At 43.7% G+C, this 22,752-nt stretch overlaps 1 protein-coding gene and 1 long non-coding RNA gene across 3 annotated transcripts in view; one reads left to right on the forward strand and one right to left on the reverse strand.

The window, feature by feature from the left end:
• MAP3K13 (mitogen-activated protein kinase kinase kinase 13) overlaps nt 1-17,004 on the forward strand; it is a 199,448-nt gene extending 182,444 nt beyond the window's left edge. Inside the window, exons 12-15 of one of the 2 annotated variants that reach the window (XM_012510753.2) lie at nt 6,123-6,909; nt 10,516-10,586; nt 13,350-13,647; nt 15,468-17,004. In XM_012510753.2, the coding sequence (XP_012366207.1) occupies nt 6,123-6,909; nt 10,516-10,586; nt 13,350-13,647; nt 15,468-15,569 (1,258 nt within the window). In that variant the 3' untranslated portion in view covers nt 15,570-17,004. The remainder of the gene's footprint in view (nt 1-6,122; nt 6,910-10,515; nt 10,587-13,349; nt 13,648-15,467) is intronic. The other variant, XM_003256582.4, reaches the window with a different exon arrangement.
• On the reverse strand, nt 9,120-13,875 carry LOC115837310. Its single transcript, XR_004032358.1, has 4 exons — nt 13,838-13,875; nt 10,237-10,341; nt 9,634-9,734; nt 9,120-9,510 (listed from the first exon to the last, which is right to left on the reverse strand). It is a non-coding gene; the product is annotated as an uncharacterized LOC115837310 (long non-coding RNA).
• Nucleotides 17,005-22,752: the final 5,748 nt, after the last annotated feature.

Raw genomic sequence — 22,752 nt, forward strand, 5'->3', positions numbered from 1 at the left:
AAATACAAAAATTAGCTGGGCGTGGTGGTGCGTGCCTGTAATCCCAGCACTCCGGAGGCTGAGGCAGGAGAATAGCTTGAACCAGGGAGTTGAATGTTGCAGTGAGTTGAGATCATGCCACTGCACCCCAGGCTAGTGACAGAGCATGACTCTGTCTCAAAAAAAAAAAAAAAAAAAAAGAAATACCTGAGACTGGTTAATTTATAAAGATAAAAGGTTTAATTGGCTCATGGTTCTGCAGGCTACACAGGAAGCATGACAGCTTCTGCTCAGCTTCTGGGGAGGCCTCAGGAAACTTATAATCATGGTGAAAGATGAAGGGGGAGCCAGCACTTCACATGGCTGGAATAGGAGGAAGAGAGAGCAAAGGAGGAGGTGCTACATTCCTTTAAATAACCAAATCTCATGAGAACTCACTCACTCACTATCATGAGAACAGCACCGAGGGGACAATGCTAAACCATTCATGAGAAACTGCCCCCATGATCCAATCACCCCCCACTAGGCCCCACCTCCAACAGCAGGGATTACAATCCGACATGAGATTTGGGTGGGGACGTAGACTCAAACCATATCACTCATCATGGAAACAAAAGCAGGGGCTTCGATAATTACCTATATCTAACCATATGGTTCCCCTCATTGTACCCTAGCATGGGAGTTTTGTGAAGTTTAAATAAGATAACATGTATAACATGTGAAATCATCTATCAAATCATAGGTGCTCAAAAAATGTATTTTGGGATAGTTTAAAAAAAGATTGCCCTTTCCCCTTTTTACTACATATTTGCCTTATATTAGTTTAACCTTGGAATTCTCTACCTCTCATTTTTCCTTACCAAACTCTGTAGAGACTCATTCCTCCCAAATAACAGAGGGCTGGCTCTCTCCTAGCTAAGTTAATGTAAAGGGAAGGAATGTCCCTAAACCTAGGGTGTAGACCCAATAGAGAGATGTGAGCTAAATGCAGTAAGAATCAAGGTCACGAGAGAACACAAACCAAGAATGTATTATGACACCATCGGAATGGCAGTCATTCTACCATAGCTGGACTAATAGGTACCTAACTTCTAATAAGTAACTACACGGACTAATTCCAATTTTGCTTTTATCTACTGCCCCAACCATCTAATGGTCAACTTCTGAGAAACTTTTTTCAGATTCCACCTGACACAATCCTTGGGGTTGGGGGAAATCCCAACACCCGTTTTCTTTTGTTGTACTAATTAGGGACAGAGTCTGCCCAATGGCTGCTCCCTGCCTTCTGCCTACAGTTAAAACCAAGAGCACTGGGGAAGAGAATAGAACTATTTAACTTTTTAAAATATGAGCTCATGTTTGCTTTTATTTTGGCTGTGAAAAATGTTTGAAAGAGTTTGACACCACAAGTAGATGCTTAGTCAATGAGCTAGCTGAACACGAGGAAGGCAACCTGCAAAGAGCTGTACTGTCAGCTGATTGTCCCTTGAAGGACTTCAGTTTCAGATGATTTGGACAGTCCAATGATTACCTAGTGAGAAGTCTGGAGACCTTGACGGAAATTAGAGAGGAGAAACCATTCAACCATCCTTAAGCCCAGGTTTCAGTTTATGTTTAGTTAGAGACTAAAAAGAAGTGTGTCAAGTTCAATCATGGACATTTCCAGCCTGTCATAAGTGAGTACAGTCCAAAAAGATAGTCTAAATACCCTGTAATAAAGAGAGGCTTGAAATGGGGAAGAACTATGCCATGGGATCAAAAGACTTGGGTTCAAGTTATGAGTTCTGCCATTTGCTAGCTTTGTGATAGATACAAGCCAGCATAACCTCAGTGCACTTCTCCATAAAATGGGTATTGTAATAGTAGGAACCAAGTGCTTTCTGCAGTACAAGTTGGCCAGCTGACCATAGAATTTTGAATCTGGGACAGGAAGCTGCCAATAGCAGACAATACCCTACCCACCTTATCATAAACCCTTAATACCCGGAACTTCCATGCTAAGACAAGTCCTTAACTGTACTTTTCCTGTAAAAGAAGAAAAACCCATCTCCTGCTGCCTGCTGCCTACTTATGAGCTCTGGCTATTCAATGTGTGGCCTCACTTTAGCATCATCTGAGAGCTTGTTATACTTGCAGGCTCTTAGGCCCCACCCCAGACCTACTAAATCAAAGTCTTCATTTTTAACAAGCTCCCCAGGTGATTTGTATGTGCCTTCAAGTTTGAACTCTGACCTTCAAGAAACCAGATTGAAAATTAGGAGAGACTTTTTTTCTGGAGCTATGAGAGCATGAGCCACTTTGGCTGGGCTGTGAGCTCTTTGTCACATATGGTGAAGACAGGACTGTACCTGTGGTTTCCAAGCAAAGCCTGGAACACCCAAGGGCTTGTACAGAGGCTTCTCAGAGGCTATTGCAGGGGTAGGAAGGACAAGGAGGGGGAGCCTGGGAGCCCTGCAGAGAAGGGCTGCTGCTCTCCACTTCAACCGGTTCCACTATACCTGTTTTATACACTGCGTTTCTCATAATAATTCGAGAGGATTCTGTTGTTAAAAACAAAAAAGTCTGGGCCCATCGCCTGTAGAATTTCATGCTGACTTGTGTCTTTCTGGTCCAAAGAAGGGTAAAGCTACTTGCTGGTAGGAAGAAAGCAGTGGTTCTTCCTGGTAATCCTAGAGGCTCTGCCCTGAATCAGTTCATCAGTTCAGAAACCATTTGTTGTTCACCTGCAGGCCTTGGAGTCAGTGTGGGCAAGTTTACCTTCAGGCCTCTGATTTTCTTTTGCACATAATCTTCATGACTGGCCCAGTGGACACTTCAAAACAGGACTGTGAAAGAACTCCCTCCCTTTAGGATCAAAGTGAAATGCCAGTGTCACTCCGCACTAGCCCTTCCCTTCCTGCTTCTACTCAACCTCCTGCTGAGCTCTCTTTCCTCCTTCTCTGACCCCTCCCTTCCTTTTCCTTCCTTCAAGCTTCTCTGAGTACTCACTATAAACAAGACTCCTTGCTTGCTAGGGTGAGGTGTAGGATATAATATAGAAGGAATAACAGAAATCCTCTATAAGTGGACATGTAGGTTGTTTCCAGCTTTTTGCTATTTCAAATAATACTGTAACATAACATCATCAAACATGTATTTTGATGCACATATGAGGGGACTTCAACAAGTTCATGGAAAATGTAATTATAAAAGATAACAATTAAAAATATAAACTTTACTTCTCAACATAAGCTCCATCAAGGTTAAGATAGTTTTGTAAGTGATGATATCAGCCATTTAATTCATCCCTAAAGAACTGAGGGTCCTGGGAATGTATCCATGTCAATACAGTCTTTTTTAGATTATTAGCTGAAGAAAAATGGATGCCCTTTAAAGGTATTTTCAGATTAGGAAACAAAAAGCAATGAGAAGGAGCCAAATCGGGACTGTAAGGTGGATGCTTAATAACCTCCCATAGAAACTCTTGAAAAATTGCCCTTGTTTGATGAGATGAATGAGCAGGAGCATTGTCATGGTGGAGAAGGACTTTCTGGTGAAGGTTTCCTGGATTTTTTTCTCCTTATGTTTTGGCTAACTTTCTAAAACACTCCTATAATAAGCAGATACTGTCATTCTTTGGCCCTCCAGAAAGTCAACAAGCAAAATGCTTTAAGCATCCCCAAAAAACTGTTGCCATGACCTTTGCTTTTTTTTTTTTTTTTTGGTAGAGACAGGGTCTTGCTATGTTGCTCAGACTGATCTCAAACTCCTGGCCTCAAGCAATTCTCCTATCTTGGCCCCCAAAGTGCTGGGATTACAGGTGTGAACCTGTACCTGGACGACCTTTCCTCCTTTTTTTTTTTTTTTTTTTTTGAGATGGAGTCTCACTCTTGTCACCCAGGCTGGAGTGCAGTGGCACGATCTCGGCTCACTGCAACCTCTGCCCCCTGGGTTCAAGTGATTCTCCTGCCTCAGCCTCCCAAGTAGCTGGGATTACAGGCGCCCACCACCACGCCTGGCTAATTTTTATATTTTTAGTGGAAATGGGGTTTCACTATGTTAGCCAGGCTAGTCTCGAACTCCTGACCTCAGGTGATCCACCCGCCTCGGCCTCCCAAAGTGCTGGGATTATAGGCATGAGCCACTGCGCCTGGCCGACCTTTACTCCTGACCAGTCTGTTTTGACTGGACCAGTTCCATCTCTTGGTAGCCATTGCTTTAATTGTGCTTTGTCTTCAGGATCATACTGGTAGAGCTGTGCTTCATCTCCTGTTACAATTTCATTTATTCAAAGAGATGTTTGAAGATCTTGATCCCAAGTGTTTAAAATTTCTATTGAAAGTTCTGCTCTTGTACGCAGCTGATCTGAATGCAATAGTTCTGGTTCCCATTGAGTGGAAAGTTTGTTCAACTTTAATTTTTCTATCAGAATTGTGTAAGCTGAGCCAAATGAAATGTCTATTGAGTTGGCTATTGTTTCTGCTGTTAATCATCAGTTCTCTTCAATTAGGGCATGAGTAAGATGAATTTTTTTCCTCACAAATTGATGTGGTTGGTCTGCTCCTGTGGGCTTCATCTTCAACATCATCTCATCCCTTCTTTTTTTTTTTTTTTTTTTGAGACAGGGTCTTGCTCTGTTGCCCAGGCTGGAGTGCAGTGGCACCATCTTGGCTCACTGCAACCTCCGCCTCCCAGGTTCAAGCAATTCTCCTGCCTCAGCCTCCCGAGTAGCTGGGACTACAGGCATGCACCACCACGCCTGGCTAATTTTTGTATTTTTAGTAGTGACCGGGTTTCACCATGTTGGCCAGGATGGTCTTGATCTCTTGACCTTGTGATCCACCCTCCTTGGCCTCCCAAAGTGCTGGGATTACAGGCATGAGCCACCGTGCCCGGCCCATCCCTTCTTAAAGAAGTTATCCGTGGCCGGGCGCGGTGGCTCACGCTTGCAATCCCAGCACTTTGGGAGGCCGAGGCGGGTGGATCACGAGGTCAGGAGATCGAGACCACGGTGAAACCCCGTCTCTACTAAAAATACAAAAAATTAGCCGGGCGTGGTGGCGGGCGCCTGTAGTCCCAGCTACTCGGAGAGGCTGAGGCAGGAGAATGGCGTGAACCCGGGAGGCGGAGCTTGCAGTGAGCCGAGATCGCGCCACTGCACTCCAGCCTGGGTGAAAGAGCAAGACTCCGTCTCAAAAAAAAAAAAAAAAAAAAAAAAAGAAGTTATCCGTTTGTAAACTGCTGATTTCTTTGGGACATTGTCCCCATAAACTTTTCATAAAGCGTCGATGTTTTCACCATTCTTCCACTTAAGCTTCACCACAAATTTGATGTTTGTTCTTTAATTGTAGCAGAATTCATGTTGCTCTGATAGGGGCTCTTTTCAAAGCGATTGTTCTTAGTGCCTCAAACTAGATCATGCTTAGAGATGTTACCAATAAGTTGGTATGAGTTTATTTCGATGTGAAAAATTTTGAGATCCATGCATAGTTTTTTCTTTTCTTTTTTTTTTTTTTTTTTTTTTGAGACAGAGTCTTGCTCTGTCGCCCAGGCTGGAGTGCAGTGGCGCAATCTCGGCTCACTGCAAGCTCCGCCTCCCGGGTTCACGCCATTCTCCTGCCTCAGCCTCTCCGAGTAGCTGGGACTACAGGCGCCCGCCACCATGCCCGGCTAATTTTTTTTTTTTTTTTTTTTTTTGAGACGGAGTCTCGCTCTTTCACCCAGGCTGGAGTGCAGTGGCGCAATCTCGGCTTACTGCAGGCTCCGCCCCCTGGGGTTCACGCCATTCTCCTGCCTCAGCCTCCCTCGTAGCTGGGACTACAGGCGCCCGCCACCTCGCCCGGCTAATTTTTTGTATTTTTAGTAGAGGCGGGGTTTCACCGTGTTAGCCAGGATGGTCTCGATCTCCTGACCTCGTGATCCACCCGCTTCGGCCTTCCAAAGTGCTGGGATTACAAGTGTAAGCCACCGCGCCCGGCCGCATAGTTTTTTCATAATATGCATTTTCCATGAACATTTTGAAGACCCTCATACGTTATCTCTATTGGATAAATCCTGGTGACTGCTGATTCAAAGGCTCTGTGTATTTTAAGTCTTAGGATACATTTTCCCAAACTTGAATGTGTTTTCATGTGTTTCAGACTAAACCTGTTCTTTCCTCCCAGGCCAGACTTGTTGAGATCGGAAGGGATCCCCACCACAGAAGTGGCTCCCACTGCATCCCCTTTGTCCGGAAGTCCCAAAATGTCCACCTCTAGCAGCAAGAGCCGATATCGAAGCAAACCACGCCACCGCCGAGGGAATAGCAGAGGCAGCCATAGTGACTTTGCCGCAATCTTGAAAAACCAGCCAGCCCAGGAAAATTCACCCCATCCCACTTACCTACACCAAGCTCAATCCCAATACCCTTCTCTCCATCACCATAATTCTCTGCAGCAGCAATACCAGCAGTCCCCTCCTGCCATGTCCCAGAGTCACCATCCCAGACTCAATATGCACGGACAGGACATTGCAACCTGCACCAACAACCTGAGGTACTTTGGCCCAGCAGCAGCCCTGCGGAGCCCACTCAGCAACCATGCTCAGAGACAGCTGCCAGGCTCGAACCCTGACCTCATCTCCACAGCCATGGCTGCAGACTGCTGGAGAAGTTCTGAGCCTGACAAGGGCCAAGCTGGTCCCTGGGGCTGTTGCCAGGCTGACCCTTATGACCCCTGCCTTCAGTGCAGGCCAGAACAGTATGGGTCCTTAGACATACCCTCTGCTGAGCCAGTGGGGAGGAGCCCTGACCTTTCCAAGTCACCAGCACACAATCCTCTCTTGGAAAACACCCTGAGTTCTGAGAAAATGGAAGAAAATGAATTCAGCGGCTGTAGGTCTGAGTCATCCCTCGGCACCTCTCACCTCGTCACCCCTCCAGCGCTACCTCGAAAAACAAGGCCTCTGCAGAAGGTAAAGTGTAATGACGAGAGTGGCCGGCGTCACTACCTTCAAAGAATGCCAGAGCCTGTCATGTTATACACATTAGAGAGCATATGTAAAAAGTGTACATTTTGTAAAAGGACAAGATGACAGAAACATAAATAGAAATTTATTTTACTTTAAATTCGTTTTTTCCACACTGCTTAAGTGATAAACCATGGAATACACTTTAGGAACTACTGAACCAGAGGGCTGAGTCAAGTGTATGTATAACAATTTATTTACAGATAACTATATATTGGGGATATGGGCTGGACACAGTGGCTCACGCCTATAATCCCAGCACTTTGGGAGGCCAAGGCAGGAGGATCACTTGAGGTCAAGGGTTCGAAACCATCCTGGCCAACATGATGAAACCCCATCTCTACCAAAAAAAATACAAAAATTAGCCAGGTGTGGTAGCACACGCCTGTAATCCGAGCTACTCGGGAGACTGAGGCACGAGAATTGCTTGAACCTGGGAGGCGGAGGTTGCATTTAGCTGAGATCGCGCCACTGCACTCCAGCCTGGGTGGCAGAGCGAGACTCTGTCTCAAAAAAAAAAAAAAAAAAAAAAAAAACTATATAGTGGGGATATGTAATCAAAATAGTTTGGAAACTACTATGCTATGGCTCTAGTCCTGAGGGATGTTAGGGGAAGTAAGGAGCCTGTTACAGGGTAAGTTTAAGAAGCACAGTATTCTCTCATCCCCTCATACAGATTCCTAGTGCACATAAACAGTCCTCTGCTTTGAGAAATCTTGCAGTAAACTAGTTTAACCGTGCATTTCCCTCACCTATTTGAACATACAGCCTTTTAAAATGAACATCTATTAATCCCCTGTGGCACTAGCTTTCTTCACAATTTACTTTGGAAAACATTGCCTTAATTGACAGGCATCGTGACCCAGGTAGTTCTTAGTCATTGAAACCTGTTTCTCTCCTCCTTATCCACTGGCTGCCTGGGATTTGTCAGCTGGGAAGCAGACTACCATAGCAGTTAAGAGCACGAGCCTAGGAGTCAGACAGATCTTAATTTAAAGCCAGGCTCTTGGCCGGGTGCAGTGGCTCATGCTTGTAATCCCAGCACTTTGGGAGGCCGAGGCAGGTGGATCATGAAGTCAGGAGTTCAAGACCAGCCTGGCCAACATGGTGAAACCCCATCTCTACCAAAAATACAAAAATTAGCCAGGCGTGGTGGCAGGCACCTGTAATCACAGCTACTCAGGAGGCAGAGGCAGAGAATTGCTTGAACCTGGGACGGGAGGCTGCAGTGAGCCGAGATCCAGCCACTGCACTCCAGCCTGGGCGACAGTGTGAGACCTCATCTCAAAAAAAAAAAAAAAAAAAAAAAGCCATGCTCTTCCATTTAGTACCTCTATGGACCTCAGTTTCCTTGTCCATAAAATGGGCCTAATATTGGACTCTGCCTCATCAGTTGATATAAAGACTACAGGCATGAATACATATAAAGCATTTGGAACAGGGCTTGGAATGTAGCACTTTTCCAAAAGTATTAGCTCTTCTTGCTATGAGTCAAAAAATAAGATTATGTATGAAAAATGTTTACAACATGGTAGACACCCACCCAATTCTAAGTATGGTTTCATCTCATCATCATTGTTCACCAGGAATTTAGCTGAAGGAATGAAAGGGTATAAAATGTAATGAGTATGTTTGGTCAACTAGGCATTGAGTAGAAAAGAAGCTGAAGCTGAGGGCTGTCGTCTGGGAACTGCATTTCCTCCTCCACCTACATTGCTGCTCCTGTACTGACTAAGCAGTCCCAGAGATTAAATTGTGTTTCAGGGGCTGGCCGTGGTGGCTCACACCTGTAATCCCAGCACTTTGGGAGGCCAAGGTGGGTGGATCACCTGAGGTCAGGAGTTCGAGACCAGCCTGGCCATATGGTGAAACCCCGTCTCTACCAAAAATACAAAAATTAGCTGGGCATGGTGGTGCACTCCTGTAATCCCAGGTACTCGGGAGGCTGAGGCAGGAAATCACTTGAACCCAGGAGCCAGAGGTTGCAGTGAGCCACGATCGCACCACTGCACTCCAGCCTGGGCAACAGAGCAAGCCTCTGTCTCAATAAATAAATAAATTAATTTAAAAAATTGTGTTTCAGCTGGTGCAGTTGATTTGGGCCAATCCATTCTCTGCTCCTCCAGCTCCGATGGCCAGTAACTTGTATTTTTTGGTAACTTCTTTATTAAGATATAATTTGCATATCATACAGTCCCCCCATTTAAAATGTATAGTTCAATGTTTTTTATCCACAGAGCTGTGTAACTATCACCACAACCAAATTTACCACACTTTTATCATGCCAGAAACAAACCCCACACCCTTTAGCAGTCATCCCATCCCCCAGGCTCCCCCAAATAACATGTATCTTTGAAACTTTCTCATGCCATTGTGACACCATCTACAGCTCTTTAGGCCATAGAACACACACCTTGTACATTTGGCCTCATTGGAACCTCACTCCCACAGAGAGCTCAACTTTTCTTTACCAAAACATAGTCCCACAGGTCCTCCTGGGGTAAACTGCTCATCTCAGCAGTCAGGATAACTTCATCTCTGTCTTTCCTATTTAAAAAAGAAAGCATATCAGAATACAAATGTGTAAGAGTCATGGTATTTTAGAACTGACTTTTAAAAAGGTAAATTATTCTCAATATTTGGTACAGTTCCTTGGACCCAATTACCCACCTTACAAGCAACTGGGTAATCCAGTGTATCATGATGCTGTCATTAAGGACAGTTGATCTTAAGTGTGGCTGCTCCTATGCCCTTGGTTTGAGATGAGTTCTCTGTAAAGGAAGATCACCTCAGTCAGGACACTTACCCCGCCTTCCAGATCAACCACGGAGCCCCAGCAATCACGGGGCCTCAGGTGTCCCAGCCAAAGCTCCCTTATTGCTGCCAACATGCTGACTCAATAAAAATGCATTAAGCACTTTCTTTTAATTGACAAACAATAATTATATATATTTATAGGGATAACACCAATTTTGTATGCAGTATTGTATTGATGGAGTGAGGCATAAAGTACAAACAGGATATAGTCTGACCCTCAAAAATATCTATCTAACTACATAATATTAGTGGAAAAAGGGTATATAAATTAGTATATATATAAACTAATGCATAATATTAGTGAAAATTGGTATATAAAAAGGGAAAAAGTAATTGTTGGGCTTTGAGGATTTCAAATATCACTTCTATAACAGAGCCTGGAACCACTAGTGACAATGATTACAAGAGACTGCCCCCAAATCCAAGACCTCTCCAACTTCCCTCTCCATCACTCACCTCTGGACACTTTAATGGAGCCATCATCTCTCTGAGGACAAAGAAAATTTCACTGAGTTTTACACGTCTTCCAGCATCTCATGCAGGCCTGCCATCATAGGTACCCTGGAAAAGTTTCTAAATGAATAATGAGGACATGTAGTTTAAAGATGACATTCAGCAAGCTACTACTAAATGAATGCCTTTTGATGATAATTACATTTTTTACAGGTAGTGGGGATAGGGTGAGAGAGAGTGACACTAAAATAAATAAAACTCTTTTCTCCTTGTTCTCCTCAGAGTGGAGATGACTCCTCAGAAGAGGAAGAAGGGGAAGTAGATAGTGAAGTTGAATTTCCACGAAGACAGAGGTAAAACCAACAAATGCACATGATTGCTTTTTAGTGGAATGGGGAAAAAAATCCTAAGTTTGCCACACCTACTCTTCAACCACAGGTGATTCCCTGGCAGCCACCTTATAGAGAACTTTGAACTCACTGTGTTCATGTTTTCCTGTTGGCACATTTTGGCAGTTGTTCATGCACAGCAGATCCTAGTTCATCAGCATTCATTTTACAGCAACTTCATGATGAGGAGCATGAATACAGATTCAAGGTTACAACTGAGAATACAGTGGCCAGTTTGTGACAGATGGCCATGCTGTTTTATGGGTAATTGTGTTGGTTTCTAGTGAGCCTCCCTGTGTTAGTCTGCTCAGGCTTCTGGATGCTTAAACAACAGAAATTGATTTCTCACAATTCTGGAGCTGGGGAAGTTCAAGATCAAGGTTCTAGCTGACTCAGTTCCTGATGAGGGCTCTCGTACTGGCTTGCAGACAGCCACCTTCTTGCTGTTTCCCCACATGGCAGAGAGAGATCTTCCTTCTTTTAAAAGGTCACAGTCTTATTGGATTAGGGGCCCACTCTTATGACCTCATTTAATATTAATTACCTCCTAAAGACCTTATCTAGAGGGTCTATCTAGATACAATTATATTGGAGTTTAGAGCTTCAACTGATGGATTTGGGAGGAAGGCAATTCAGTCCATAGCATTCCCCATGCCTTAGATTTTATACCTCAAGTTAAATATGATAAGTTGAGTCCACCTTCAACCCAGCCTTAGAAATAGCTTCTTGCTTAGATAATGATAATAATATTTCTGCTAGGAGTCAATAAGGGCCATCTCCCCTTACTTCTAGAATAAAAGCTGCCCCTAAGGTAGAGAAGATAGTTTTCCTACCAAGAGGTCTTTTTCTGCTAATAGACATTCTGTTCTTGAAGAGTAATGCTCTAAGAAGTCTCCCCAGGAAGATTTGTGTACCTGCCCCAAAACAGGAATTCCCTACAAACCAAAGCACTCCTGGCCCTTTGATAAATTATATTCTGGATCCCCGCATTATACACAAAATTGAAATCTGTTCTCATTCCCTGCTATTCCTGGACTCTTTATGACCTCTTCTTATATATCCCTGATCTGCCCCCCTGACCCCCCACCAACTCACCCCATCACCTGGCCTGGGCATCAGCCAGGCCTAGGTCATATGGCATAAAATCTCTTTGTACTAGGCTGGGTGCTGTGGCTCACACCTCTAATCCCAGCACTTTGGGAGGCTGAATCAGGAGTTCGAGACCAGCCTGGCCAACAAGGCAAAACCCCATCTCTACTAAAAATACAAAAATTAGCCAGGCATGGTGGTGCATGCCTGTAGTCCCAGCTACTCAGAAGGCTGAGGCAGGAGAATTGCTTGAACCTGGGAGGCAGAGGTTGCAATGAGCTGAGATGGCACCACTGCAATCCAGCCTGGGCGACAGAGTGAGACTCTGTCTCAAAAAAAAAAAAACTCTTTATACTAAGAAATACAGAAAGATAAGAAAAAGGCAGTCTTTATTATTTGTTTTCTTATGTTTTTTAAGCCAGTGTAAGCTAATATCATCCTTATTTACTAAGCTGCTTATAAAGAATGGGAAGGAACTGAGGAACTTTTGCAAATTATCTCCCCAGAAGCATTGGCTCATCAGAGCCAAACTCAGATGTTAACTGGAATGAGCTACTAACTAGCTGGGCAGTACCCACAGCTGCAGAGTGAATGTTCCTTCCAAGCTCATTTCTGTTGGAGGCTGGTCAACAGAGGTAGTGAAAGCACTTGGGCCTCCAGGGCCACCATGCCCAGTGGACACTGGGCTCTGGGAAATGAAGCTGGGGTGGATTGACAGGGAGTTGAGGGATGGAGGTTAGAGAAGGACACTGATCAAAGTTGTGTAGACCCAGCCCAAGCCTCAGCTCTGCCTTTTCTCATGGTGTGGCCTTAAACAAGTCACTTCCCTTCTCTGGCTCCAGTTTTCTCATCTTGGAAACAAGTTAGTCCAGAGACTCTCCAAAGTCTCTTTCACCTGTGAGAATCTATGACTCTCTAAGTAAGAGGCATAATTTCAATTTGGACATTCCATACTATGCATACATGTACATAACGTGATTAGACAAGCTGATTTTTTTCAAAGACCAGTCATAGCCATCAGCTTGGAGTGTAGTGTTTAGTCACATAAATATATAAACCAAATGAAAGGGGAAATTAAAATTTCCTTCTTGTGTTAGTCACCTTGGGCTGCCATAACAAAATACTACAGATTGGATGGCTTAAACAACAGGAACTTATTTCTCAAGTTCTGGAGCTGGGGAAGTCCAAGATCAAGGTGTCAGCAGATTCCGTTTCTGGTGAGGGCTCTCTTCCTGGCTTGCAGACAGCCACCTTCTCTGTTTCCTCACATGGTCTTTGCCCTGCACATGCATGTTGAAAAAGGGCAGGAGGGAGGAACGGAGAGAATCTTTTCCTCTTTTTATAAGGCCACCAATCCTATTTGATAGGACCCCACCCTTATGCTCCATTTAACTTTATTTACCTCCTAAAAGCCCTATCTCCGAATACAGTCGCACTGGTATTAGGGCCTCAACATGGAATTTCATGGGGGATCAGTCCATTGCTTTAATGTTAAAAGTTAAATAGTTTCTACCTATCTTGATTTCTTAGGCCTCCTCGATGGCAGGAAAAAAACTAGATTATCTCTACCACTACTATGAGTGACAGATAAGGAAAGTAGTTGTTCCTCTAAGTTTTCCTGGTTCTTCTTGGTTCTAGGCCCCATCGCTGTATCAGCAGCTGCCAGTCATATTCAACCTTTAGCTCTGAGAATTTCTCTGTGTCTGATGGAGAAGAGGGAAATACCAGTGACCACTCAAACAGTCCTGATGAGTTAGCTGATAAACTTGAAGACCGCTTGGCAGAGAAGCTAGACGACCTGCTGTCCCAGACGCCAGAGATTCCCATTGACATATCCTCACACTCAGATGGGCTCTCTGACAAGGAGTGTGCCGTGCGCCGTGTGAAGACTCAGATGTCTCTGGGCAAGCTATGTGTGGAGGAACGTGGCTATGAGGTGGGGGCTTCTCCCTTCTCCTCCCATCACTGTTCCCTTTTTTGCTCTTTGGGGTTCAAGTCTCTAGAGCCTTTACAATTTTCATTTAATAAGATACAACAGTGGCCTTGTATTAGTCTGTTTTCACACTGCTATAAAGAACTACCCGAGACTGGGTAATTTATGAAGAAAAGAGGTTTAATTGACTTACAGTTCCACAAGCTGTACAGGAAGCATGGCTGGGAGACCTCAGGAAACACAATCATGGCAGAAGGTGAAGAGGAAGCAAGCATGTCTTCACATGGTGGTAGGAGAGAGAGAAAGCAAAGGGGAAGTGCCACCCACTTTGAAACCATCAGATCTCATGAGAACTCACTCACTATCATGAGACTAACAAGGGGGAAATCCACTCCCATTATCTAGTCACCTCCCACCAGGTGCCTCCCCCAACACTGGGAATTGCAATTCAACATGAGATTTGGGTGGGGACACGGAGCCGAACTATATCAGGCCTCCAAGAAGTAAGTAGACGTACAGAGATCAACAGAGCTCCCAGAAATGAGGGCGGTTTCTCCCAAATGACACACACACATTGAACTGCTCAGGAACCCTTCATGTCAAGATTTAACTCAAACATCACCTCCTCCCACTCCTATCTCCCAACATGGTTAAAGGTCTGAGCCCAGGTCAGGTGTGGTAGCTCATACCTGTAATCCCAGCACTTTGGGAGGCTGAGGCAGGAGGATCACTCTAGGGTCAGGAGTTCAAGATCAGTCTGGGCAACATAGCAAGACCTTGCCTCTACAAAAAAAAATTTTTAATTAGCTGAGTGTGATGGTACATGCCTGCAGTCCCAGCTACTCCGGAGGCTTAAGGTGGAAAGTTCTCTTGAGCCCAGGAGTTTGAGGCTGCAGTGAGCTATGATCACACCACTGCACTCCAGCCTGAGCAACAGTGAGACCCTGTCTCTGAAAAAAACAAAAATTATTTTAAAGGTCTGAGCCTCCCCCCTCCATACCCTGACTCTTCCCTGGATGATGCCATCATAGGACATACAGCACTTTATTTCATATTCAGGACTGCCTTTGGAGAGGCAGGCTAGCATAGTGGTTGTAAGTGTATAGCCTGGAATCTGACTGCCTGAATGCAAATCGTAGTATTCCACTTACTGTGGGACCCTGGCGAGCCACTTAACCTCTCTGTAAAATGGGGATGATAATAGCCTCTGTCTCATAGGGTTATCATGGGGACTAAATGGATTAACAGATGTATTAATAAAGTACTTACCGCCGGGCGCAGTGGCTCATGCCTGTAATCCCAGCACTTTGGAAGGCCGAGGCAGATGGATCACAAGGTCAGGAGATCAAGACCATCCTGGCTAACACGGTGAAACCCCATCTCTACTAAAAATACAAAAAATTATCCGGGCATGGTGATACGTGCCTGTAGTCCCAGCCGCTCAGGAGGCTGAGGCAGGAGAATCGCTTGAATCCAGGAGGCGGAGGTTGCAGTGAGCCAAGATCGTGCCACTGCACTCCAGCCTGGGCGACAGAGTGAGACTCCATCTCTAAATAAATAAATAAATAAAGTACTTACAACAGTGCCTGGAGCATAGTAAACACTATATAAGTGGTTGTGTGGTGGGCACTGTTATTATTGTCGTAGCAATCATCATCATCATGTGTTTTCTTTCTCCATAAGCCCCATGACAGGACCTGGTGTCATTTACCTTTGTAGCCCCCTTACCAAGCACAGTGCCTGTTGTGTGGGAGGTGTTTGACATATATTTACTGAGTGATTATAGAAATGAATTAAGGTTTTATTTTGTCTTGCCTTTGCAGAACCCTATGCAGTTTGAAGAATCGGACTGTGACTCTTCAGATGGGGAGTGTTCTGATGCCACAGTTAGGACCAATAAACACTACAGCTCTGCTACCTGGTAATGAAGGAATACACATCCTGAAGATCTCGTGACTATACTGGCATTTCAGATCCACCCCACCCCCAGACTCGTCCCACTCTCTCCCAGCATTTTGTCTGGGAAGAGAGACTACCCCATCTTTACCACCCCCTAGAAATGAGCTGCAATAACAGGAACATGAGACTTCGCAAATCTCTGGAAAAATAATATCCAAATGAAATTAAGTCTCACTGAACATTTCAATCAAGAATGGCAGGGATCTATTTTATTGAATATTCTAGCTACTGTAACATTGATATTTATTTTTGTTTGACATTTTAACACTTTGTACTGTAAAGAGTGAACTATATATGAGATAGAGAGACAATAATTTCTTGCAAAAAAAAAAAGATAAAGAAAAAGAAAAGAACAGAAAAAAAGAAATAAGTGGAATTTAGGAGCAACATCCTTGGGAATTTGTGGGGCCGGGAGGTATTATTGCTGCTTGAACAGGGGACCAGGTCTTTTGGCCATAAGTGACTAAAGAAGAGCCAGAGCAAGACACTGAACATTTTAGAACACAAAGAACAGCAAAGGAAAAGCAATTCCAGGCAACTTGTGAACAGACCATATTCACTTCAACCAGCTTGTCCAGGTGGCTTACGGAAATGACCTAGAAAAGTCTGGTGACCAGATACTTGCACCCAACGTCTTCAAGGGCGTGTGCTTCCTCTAGGAGGGAAAAACAGACAAACAAACAAACAAACAAACAAACCTGTGTATGTGGAAGCTGGTTTCATTTTTAAATGTTTAAGCAGCAGTTGGTAGTGAGGTTTACAGATAGTGTCAAATCTTGATTTTGGCAAATACGTCCCTTTTTAGTGCTGTCACTGTCATTACCTTGACAAATGTGCTACCTTGACCCAATGTGTTGATCTTTCATACTCAAGTGCCATTTCCTTGTAGCTCATTTCCTTTCTGCCTGCTGACCACTTCCTGTAGGAACAAAGGTTGGGGGGCAGTACTGAGGAGGAGAAAAGGGTAAGAGAGGAAGAACATCTACAACGGTGTTAGGAAAACAAACGTGGAATTTATAAAACTCCATTCTCAGGATCACTCAGTTCAGCTACATGGAGAAGATGGAATCATGCCTCTCTGGAACCAGGTTGCTTGTGTACTTGAGTCATATTGATTCAAGCAGAACAGACTTTGAAGGCAGCTAGGATGTATGTGTGTCTATACAATGTCTGAGCCCAAACCATCCCTTTGTTTTTATTCACTAACTCATTCTATCTTAGAAGTTCTTTTTTTTTTTTGGTTCGTTGGTTTGGTTGTTGTTTTTTTTTTTGTTTTTTTTTTTTTTGACAGTTTTGCTCTTTTTGCCCAGGCTAGAGTGCAATGGCACAATCTCAGTTCACTGCAACCTCCACCTCCCAGGTTCAAGCGATTCTCCTGCCTCAGCCTCCCGAGTAGCTGGGATTACAGGTGCCCACAACCACGCCTGGCTAATTTTGTATTTTTAGTAGAGATGGGGTTTCACCATGTTGGCCAGGCTTGTCTCAAACTCCTGACCTCAGGTGATCCGCCTGCCTCAGCCTCCCAAAGTGCTGGGATTACAGGCATGAGCCACTGTGCCCAGCCTGTCTTAGAAGTCTTAATGACTGGCTACCACTGTCAGAATAAAGGCAAAAACAAGCAGCTTGCAAAAGGCAACTCCTCTGCCAGCACAATAGCATTTTTGTTCAATGCTACTTGTAAAATATCTTTTACTTCACTCCAAATCAATGCAGTTTTAAATAACTGGATTTGAACATTTGTGGAAAGAACAAGGGATGCTGAGCAGGGATAGGAAAGATTTTTACGTTGCCAAAAGCATGAGGTCCTGCCTGTCTCCAGGGTCATGGGCTCTGAAAAGCATTCCAAGGTACTTCATGGTGCCTTGGTCTTAAGGAAAGTTTTTTTTAGAATTTTATGTACAAATAGGTATTGACCTAGTACCTGTCCCTGTCTCCAAGATAGATTACTGTCAAACGACCTCTCTAGATTCGCTGGACTCTCTGACATTACATCATGTTGGACGTTAGGAAATACTTGCACAGACAGCTGTTAAACCATTTCCAATGCACATGAAAATGTTGCCGCTCCTCTGGGTTTCACTGATTGCATCAGCCAAAAAGGAAAGGCAGGAGGGAATTTAGAGTTCCTTTTGCTTGTTTGATCCATTTGTTTACATTTTATGTTGATCCATTGATTTAAAATGTAGTGTCTGTGATTTATAGCTCTTAGATAGGATGAAGGAAAATGTTTAATTTATACAAAGAACAGTATTGTTTGCATTAAATTATTCCATTTTGTAAAAATTCTGTAGCTGGACTACAAGAAAGATCTTAAGTTATGGCATTATTATCATTGTTATTTTATTTTATAATATTATCATTCTCATTTTCTGTCGATCAGAAGGTGTGATTTATGATGTGGCACAATGGTTGTGTTTATTGCTAACCAGGAATTATTATGGATTTTATGATTTTAATGAAGGAATGAAAATGGAATTCCCATTTGGGAGCTCCCCGGTATTGATCTTAGCTGTGTTCCCTATTTTCTGTGTACAACAATCATCTGAGGATGCATGTTCTGCCCTGAAGCCCAATGGATACATTGTGATTTTGACTTGATCATGAAAGCTCCTGGGTGGGCCGATGACCCCCAGGATGTCAAATAGTGGATGGACATATAGTTCAAAAGCTGTAAATTTTCTAAAGTTTCTTAGGAAATAAAATCATGGGACTATATTAGAAATAAAAAGAGAATGATTTAATGTCCCGAGAGGAACAGACCTAGAGGGTTTCCGCACAGGGCTCATGGATTCAAGAATTGACAACATAGTTTGCAGTCTCCTTCCTGCCAGACCCCTTTGTTCTCCCACCTTTATTCTTCTAGTGGGGAGTAACAGGGAGACTAAAAAAAAAGAAATGGTATACAGTAGTCCCCTCTTACCCATGGCTTCACTTTTCATGGTTTCAGTTACGTTCAACGGCAGTCCAAAAATATTTGATGGAAAATTCCAGAAATAAACAATTCGTAAGTTTTAATTGCACGGCATTCTGAGGAGCATGATAAGATCTTGCCCCTTGCTGCCCTGGATGTGATCCTCCCTCTGTCCAGCATATTCATGCTGCTCATCCATTAGTCACTTAGTAGCAGTCTCGGTGATCAGATCGACTGTCTTGGTTATCAGATGACTGTATCGCAGTGCTTGTGTTCAAGTACCCTTATTTAATTAACAATAGCCCCAAAGGGCAAGAGTGCTGTGCCTAATTTGCAAATTAAATTTTATCATAGATATGTAAGTATAGATTAAAAAAACATAGTATATGTAGGGTTTGGTACTATCAGTTTTTAGGCATCCACTGGGGGTCTTGGAATGTATCCCCCAGAGATAAGGGAGGACTACTGTATATACATGTAGGGCATGACATAAAATGCCTGTGATGTCATCCTAGAACAAGACTAAAGAACTTTAAGAAGGAGGCCTGGTCACTTAGAGGACCAACGACTGGAAAAAAAAATCTTGAAAGGCTATATTTTCCATCCTCTGACTTCAGATCTCACTGTACTGTAAATCTCTCTGGTTCATTATTCCTTGGAACAGAGATGCTACAACTCTGTCTTCTTTCTATCCAACATAAAACACTGGCACTTTTGTCCAATTCTTGCCCACCTTTAGTGGCAACAGAGAAACATGAGGGTCAGCTTCTATCTTACATCTTTCAGTGATGGTCTTCCTAGAAAACCTACCCCTGATACCTCATAATTTTGATCAGTTTTTTTGAATTCTCATCTTGATTATCTGTTACACTATTGTCATCATACACCTTATCTGGATTAACTGTTATGAGTATGTTAGGGTAGTACGTAGTGGCTGAATCTCAGTCATTCACTGTATAGTCGAGAGTTGAATAAAGTCCATATTGAACACATTTTTTTGAGTAGAATTGACTAGAGGTTTCAGAGAAGAATAACGTCCTTAGTGGAGGTTAAAAAGGGAAATACCTATTCTAGCCCAGCCTGGTCCTTCACTGCCTGCCTTGTGATAACCGGGAAAATCTTGAATTGATGTATGTTTCTTTGAGAACAACTCCACAGTCATCTGAAGAGTGTTGAATCAAGAGCTCAGGGAAGTTATGAGCTAATTCTTCAGTCCTGACAAGTGTGTTACAACAGTGCTTCCAGGAACCTCACAAGACTGTGATTTCAAGCTGCTTCGTTGATGGAAAGTTTCACCATCTTGGGATGAATGTCCATGTTCTGTTAGCATCTGTTTTTGACTGACTGCAAGATGATGAGTTTTAATTTGGGTTGCAGATGAGCATTTGGTTCTGATTTTCATCTATTTCAAGATCATATCCTCTGGATAAGTTCCTTTTAAAATTGCTTTGCAGAGGGACTGAGAAGCCTGCATCTACTTTGAAATGATAATGGACCTTACCACCACTTAAGTTTAGACCTGTTTGCAAGATAGTGGGGAGCTCTGACTGAGAAAGACGAAGATGCTAGCTCTATTGTAAACTAGCATCTTCATCTAGCTACTTGAAGTTGAGATACTGTATTTTAAAATGTTGGCATCAAACAAATCTATCCTTCTAGAATTAAAGACATTTTGAGTAGGATTTAGTAAGTACTGGACATCTCCTGTAGAGCTTCATCATGCTAAATTATTCCCCTCTCTTTTTCTAAGTAATAGACATGCTTGGGTTTGGGATTTACCTGGCACCAACCCAGACTTTTTTTTGGGGGGGGTGGGGGCACAGGATCTCACTCTGTCACCAGGTTGGAGTACAGTGGCATGATTATGGCTCACTGCAGCCTCAACCTCCTGGGCTCAAGTGATCCTCCCACCTCAGCCTCCTGAGCAGCTGGGACCACAGGTGTGTGCCACCATGCACAACAATTTTTTTTTTTTGTAGAGATGGGGCTCTCCCTGTGTTGCCCAGGCTGGTATTGAACTCTGGGCTCTAGTGATCCTCCTGCTTTGGCCTCCCAAAGTACTGGGATTACAAGCATGAGCTGCCACACCCAGCCTCCAGCCTCCTTTAAATGCCCTCTCCCACTGTGGAACATTGGCATCCTTTAAGAATAAATGCATCCTTTTTGATCAAATGATTTACTCTTTTTTTCTTCAATGTCCTTATGTCTCAATTTTTTTTCCTTTTCTTAAAACAGTCCCACTTGAACTTCCTGGAACTGAATTCTCCAGAACATAGTATTTATAATCCATAGAATTCCTGCCCTGCTCTGCAGTAGCATGTGCTATGTTTTGTTTTCCCACTGAGCCAGAAGCCAAAATATTATACTACCACTTACCACCATCTACCACCTCCAAGACCAAGACCAACATTATGTATTGAGCATCGTTATCTTTCCTACTGAGCCTAGACACAGCCTCAGAACCTCTCAACATAGCACTTGGAGCAACAATTGCCACTTGATTGGAATTGCCATTTGAGCTTGAGTTAGCCCCAATGGCAGAACGACAGGCTCGCGCTAGTGTTCTCTTATGGACCCACCTGTGGCTGTCAGGGGCGGTACCACAGAAAGGGGAAAGGCCACTTGCCTCTACCCACTGCCCTTTTGGACAATTCCAATTGAAGGAACGCCAATCACTGATGGATCCCATTCCAAAATGTCTCTTCGTTCACATCATTTAATGCTGTTGAATGAATATGTTCCTCCCTCACCTTTTATAAACAGAAAATTAATATAAGTCCCAGTTATTTGCTTCTTAGACTCTGTGAGACTCATGTACCAAAACAATGTGACATTCTTTTCGAGACTTTGACTTGTACTGTCAGTATGAATTTAGTGCCTTTCCAGGCAGCAAAATGTTTCTTCTTTGCTGATTTCATAGGACAAATATCCTAGGATACTCACACCACTAGTGTTACCAACCTCACAGACTGGCACATTAGAATCATATTAATCTGCTTGTTTGCATGTTACAACTGATACTGCAAATGCCTATTCAAGTTGGACTGAACTAGGCTAAGCAGAGGACCCTTGTGGAACCTGGAGCATTTCTCAGGGACAGGTGGCTAAAGAGGGGAGCTCTGAAATCACTGCTCTGAGAAACAGGAGGTGGGTTAAGGCTTTTGTTAACTGTCACATGGCCAGGGCACGATGGCAAGACTTCACAGAGCAGAGCCCTAAGCAGATGGCAAGGCCACTGTAAGGAAGCTCCCCGCAGCATCCCAGGTCTGCTCTCCAGAGCCACTTCACAGCACTCAGGGATTGCTGGCTCCCAGCCCCAGGCTGCTGTCCAGGAACCAGGTGGACAGGGTCCTCCAGAGACTGCAGGCCGAGGGAACCCCAGCCAGCATGTGCAAGCTATTAGGAAGATGTCCCATCTTGCCCGTATCACCCCAGTGGCTCTTCACCTTCAGAGTGACCACTTCCCAGACTCTGGAAGTAGGAAGACCCTCTTTGATGTTTTATTACAGTAATTTGAGCTCCTATCGACTTGGAGCAAATGAATTTCTCTTTTGTGGTTAAGTCTCCAAATGAAGCCCCTTACCTGGCTCCCCTGTGGTCTCCTGTACTGTCAGTCCCCAGCTCCCAGTGTTGTTTTCTGATGCCGGCTCCCTCTCTGTATTGAACGGCAATGGGAACAAGAATGACTATCAAAGCAAACAAATGCATGGAATTAAACAAAAAGTGTACTTCACTGTTTTCTAGTCCTGTCTTTTTCTAATGTACTGTTTGTGCCCTGAGAGCTGCCTTAATAATCTCAGCATTTGTCAGAACTTGAGGGAAAGGAAGACTTTCCATGACTGGGTTTCCTGCAGCCACGAAAAGCAGGTAATGGAGAAAGCTAGTTTCTGTGATTCTTGTATTTGACATAGCCACGAAAGGAAGGGGCAATCATCATTTTATTTGGTGACAGCCTCTTCTTGAGTATTCTGTAAAAGCTAGACCGGCACTCTGCTTCTTCCCTATGCTTTCCTGCTGCCCATCCGGTAGCTACTCCTGTTACTAGTGACCCCACTATAGAGGGAACAGAGAGAGAAAATGAAGATGAAAATCTGGCTTCCAAGAAATTATTTTGGTAAGAAGCATTGAGAGTGGAAAGCTTAAAACACCATTTTGGACTGTCCAATTTTCAGCCACTCCTAATTCCCACTGGCAAAGGTAGTTGAAAGTTAGCAAGATGTTCAAACAAGCATCACACA

Source organism: Nomascus leucogenys, chromosome 11, assembly GCF_006542625.1.
Source record: "Nomascus leucogenys isolate Asia chromosome 11, Asia_NLE_v1, whole genome shotgun sequence".
In the NCBI taxonomy this organism is placed as follows: Eukaryota; Metazoa; Chordata; class Mammalia; order Primates; family Hylobatidae; genus Nomascus; species Nomascus leucogenys.